Genomic DNA, 5000 nt, shown 5'->3' on the forward strand with positions numbered 1-5000 from the left:
CTAATGATAATAAAAACAATAATGCTTATGACATCCCCAGTCGTTGCCCGACGGAGACTCAAGCCCAATATAGGGCAGCACCACTGCCTATTATCTATTTATTACTATTATCAACGACGATAATACCAATAATAATAACAGTAAAAATCAACAATAATTACAATAATAAAGATCATAATAATAATTATCATCATTATAGTAATCCTCATAACAAAACAACATTGATAACAACAATAATAATATGGTGATGATGATAATGATGATGATGATGATAATGAGGATGATGATAATTATGATTGTGATTATGACTATGATTATTATGATGATAATAATAACGATAATAACTAGTAATAATAATACCTAGAAACAATCAGAGAGAGCATACCTCCGCCAAGGCAATAGTCACTGATGTAATAATAATATTCAAACGAAGAATTACATTAAAATCATAATCTTAATTACACTGGTGGCATCTATGTTGGGCCAAGACACACCTCTGGCTGAAAAAAAATCTGTCCATAACTTTTTGTTATCCTTTTAACCAATGAACAGACTAACCAACGCTACCAAAGCATAACTTTGGCGGAAATAAAAAAAATAACCTCCTTGGGAGAGGTAGTAATCACAACAACAACAATAATAATATCATTATTAATAACGATAACAATAACATAATGATAAAAATAATAACGATAATCACGATCAGCATCATGATTACCATGATAATCAAAATAATAAGATAGGGATAAGATGATGATGATGATGATGATGAGGAGGAGGAGGAGGAGGAGGAGGAAGAGAAGAAAGAGGATAATAATAATAATAATAATAATAATAATAATAATAATAATAATAATAATAATAATAATAATAATAATAATAATAGTCACGATCAACATTGTTGTTAATAATGATAATGGTGTTAATAGCAATAATAATTGTCCTCATTATCATCAGGACCTCCATTATTTGCTTAGAATTTTCACTCTTATTATCCTTATCCTGACCACCTTCCCATCAGCAGCCATGACTCACCTTGGCATCGCTGACCGCGATGAAGCCACACACGGCGGCCCAGACGCCCCGCCGCTTCACCTCCACCGCGCCAGCCACCATTCCGAGCACCTCGAGGCGTCTGTGACTTTCCTTCAGCCTGATCACGCCTACGTCCTCACAAAGCTCCTCCTTCTCATCACTGAATAAGACATTAGATATGAATCAAAAGAAAAACAAATAAAGGCAGTAGGACCCTTGCCTCAGGGCTGTATCTGTGAACCAAAAGGTATTTTACACTTTGGGATGGCATTTCTTTCTTATTTTTTCTTCTCCTCTGCACTCATGTCGCTTGTATTTACCTTCCGTCCGGGCAGTGAAAACCGTCATCGCAGACGAGGGGACGTGCCACACAGCCCCTTCCGTCACTGCAAGGGAATTCTCGGCCCGAGCACTTGGAGTGGCGCGTCCGGCACATTACTCCTGCAATCTGTTGAGGATAAAGGAATGCTGACGAATAAAATAGTGAGAACAAAGATAGTCGAATACAAGAACGATCATATAACTGCCATATGAACTACAGCTGACCGAGCTGATACGGTTCCTACGGCGTGGGAACACCATGACCTGGACTGTGTCGCATACTTGTCAAAACGGGTAGTTTACTCTGTCACAGGAAAACTATTTAGAAGTAATGTTGCCGCACTGCGCAGCAACACACAGCGTCTGTTTCGCAACTGAATACAAAGTCGCGAGAACGGCACTATGCCGAATCGACATTTTTGTCAGTGTTTCGGTTCATTGTCACCACTAGATTTAGGAAGGAGTGCAGAAATTACAACACAAATTATTTGTTATGTGCTCAGTGGAGATCACCATTGTATCTAATTTTGCAATCAGTGATTTAATCCTTTTATCTAGATGCTGGTACTTCTGATACGAGGTATGCTTCCTGCCAGCTGCATGATGTCCATAACTTGTGATGCTCCTTTTGATATTTTGCAGCAATCATCAGCAGCTGAGGATGGTCCGGCAGTATCCTGGCAAACCCATTATGCCATATTTCCAACACATTATATGATCGTGACAGATCATCCTTCAGTTGTTCATATATGTTCCAAGAGTGATAAGGAAAATTATCACCATGAATCAGTTGGCCAACAGATTTCTTGGAACTATTTTGCCAACAGAAGCTCATCGTCCTTCATAGGATGAAACCGAATTTGGGTCAGGGTGGTAATGGAAGCTCCGTGGAGTTTGTACTGCGCCAACTAATGCCGACTCGACTAGAGTGTGTCTGCTGGTGCTGACTCGACTGAGCTTAGTCCTTATCCACCGTTGTGCGTAGCCACAGCAGTAGCCTCCAGGCGACAATTGCCACTTCTTGCGGCTGGACGGGGCATGAACCGCTGACCCCTCGGATGAGATGCCAACACGGTGCCGTTGTGCTAGCCCGAATGCTCATCTTTCTAAGGATAAGGATAAGTCCGATATGAAAAGCTGAACCTCGCCCGAGCTATGAGGGGAGCCCGGCTTGTGCCGACAAATGTCGACTCGATCAACGTGTCAGCTGGTGCTGACGCGACAGAGCTTAGTCCTTACCCACCGCGGTGCCCAGCTACAGCAGTAACCTCCAGATGATGATTGCAACTTCTCGCGCCTGGGCGGGGCACGAACAGCCGACCCCTCGGATGAGAGGCCTACACGTTACCACTGGACTATCCTGGAAGTTATCTCTCCTTTAATGTTCTTTGATATAGCAAGAAATAAGACACGGCTGAAAGGAACGTTGAAACAGGTCAGCTGTTTGCTGTGTAGAAGGAAACAAATTTACAGATTAAATTTTAACGCCAGTCAGACAGGCCGCCGATGCGAGTGTAGATACTCAGTTCCAAATTAACCAAATAAATTATCGTACCAGGTTTGTATAAAATCTCTAATATATATATATTTTTTATTATAGATACATAGATACTCATAATATTAAGTATTGCAGACAATAGTTTTTAATTGCACCCTGGAAAACCCGGATATACCCAACGAAAAAGAACGCTCTAGGTCGAGTTATCGCTGGCTCACCTCAGCCCTGAAATTTCACGCCAAAGTGACACTATCCGGCCAAGATAGCGTAGCAAGTCCTGCGCATAGTCAAGGCCAGTTGAACCGCGCCTTAACATGCTCGTCCCCTGACCTCCCTCTCCGTAATTGCTCTCTCTACTGCTTCCTTTTAGCTCTGTCTCATGTCTTCCTATATCCATTTAACAAACTACAATGAGCTTCAATTACCATCCTGCCCCAAACCCGATGTTTCATCGTATGAAGGACTAATGGATGATTATCCTTCACTTTTACCCGTCACTGTTCCTGAGGTGTCGCATTATATTGCCGCATTATATTATCGTATAATCGTCTATAAAACTGAAAGTTGGCCAGTATCTCGTAATCAAGTTGTCTATATATAGAACCAATAGTTTTGAACTTGTAATACAGATTTTATAGATGTAATACAAAACAATGCATGTTTTACAAAGACGTATGAAGGTATTTTGAAGTGGGGAAAAGTAAGTTCCCCCAAGAAATAGGCAGGGATCCAGGGGGCTAAGCCCCAGGAAGCTCTTCGATTTTAGCAGTTTTAAGTAGATGAACATTAAATTCTGCACAAAACTGACATACATTTTTATTTAGATATTCGACATAATGCTAATTTCATTTACAACGCCAGACAGTTATAGCTGCCCTCTTAGTTGCAGGGTCAGCGTTTTCAACAATTGGGAAACTAATCAATTGCACTTTGTATACAAAGAATGTTCTCGAAAGTTGAGGAGTGGGGGAGTGGTCAGACGTTGGGTCCCGCCCCCCTCCATCCTAGAGTTGGGGTGGGGGCGGTCGGCCCCGTGCCCACCTTTTCCTATGCCTATGTTTTAGTTACTGTATGTTGTAATTTCTACATAAAGGCCTTGTTATATAGTCTCCTTGAAGCTTTTGATATACAGCTTACCCAGCTTCGTTCGTATAAAATACACCTGGCACAACCTTGTTCGTGAGAACTATAGCTGGCCCAGATTATTATTATTATTATCATTTTTTTTTCTTTTTTTTTTTTTTTAGATGAGACAGGTTGATGCAGAGGGTAATTGTCAACAGCTAATGAATAAGAGCCCAGGCCATCCTTGCAAATTTGTCCAAACTTCGTTCCATATTCTCTGGTTTTGGTCACCAAACGTTAGAACATAAAACAGTCACATGCTATTCCCGCCTCTGCAGGTTGTGCCCCAAGTATTTCGAGGTGGGGAGACTTGCAAGCCATGCTTCACTCATAAACAAGCTCGACATAATGGCGCTCTTTGGCTCAGTGTTTATCCAACAACCAATTTGTTATATTTTCCAACTTCCAGAGTTGTCCTAGACTAAATATTACTTTACCCAATTTGCTGGTCACAGGCAAACATAACCATCGCTTGCATGCTCGATTTCTGTCAACAAAGGTCTTTAACTTAGACCAACTCCACCTGTACCCTGCTTTCATGTAAACAATGATGACATCAAAGCCCCTATGGAATTAAATTCTGTGTAGAAATGATAAGCAATATTTTAAAAAGTATAAGGATATAAGATAGTTTATATAAAAATCGCATTTACTTATTCTGGGATGATATCCCGTTACATCATGGTAGACCAAACCCCATGCTGAGATAAAAAATGAAAAGCGTTATGCACCATTCAGACTACTTTTTATTGTGCATGCTAAATATTCGTACGCCTGTTTGGTCCTGGCTACATTCCTTGAGGATAAATATCCCCTCAAATGCAGGCGTAAGGCCTATTTATAGCCTCATTACCTAAAAAATGCGAAGAGCACTGGCAGCGGGGTATCTGCTTCTTGTGCTTCTGATTCTTACCTTCGGTATAGAACTGGGGCTCCCATCGTGTGTGGGTTGATACATAAATATATATATGAACATATACAGTATATATATATATATATATATATATATATATATATATAT

General features: G+C 40.5%; 1 protein-coding gene across 1 annotated transcript in view; it reads right to left on the reverse strand.

Moving 5' to 3' along the window:
• Positions 1-2952, reverse strand: part of LOC113821682 (uncharacterized) — a 6054-nt gene extending 3102 nt beyond the window's left edge. Inside the window, exons 1-2 of the mRNA XM_027374195.2 lie at positions 1356-2952; positions 1036-1195 (exon numbers count right to left, since the gene is read on the reverse strand). Of these exons, the coding sequence (XP_027229996.2) occupies positions 1036-1195; positions 1356-1471 (276 nt within the window). The 5' untranslated portion in view covers positions 1472-2952. The remainder of the gene's footprint in view (positions 1-1035; positions 1196-1355) is intronic.
• Between the last annotated feature and the right edge of the window lie 2048 nt (positions 2953-5000).

The sequence above is a fragment of the Penaeus vannamei genome, chromosome 21 (genome assembly GCF_042767895.1).
Source record: "Penaeus vannamei isolate JL-2024 chromosome 21, ASM4276789v1, whole genome shotgun sequence".
Classification (NCBI taxonomy): Eukaryota; Metazoa; Arthropoda; class Malacostraca; order Decapoda; family Penaeidae; genus Penaeus; species Penaeus vannamei.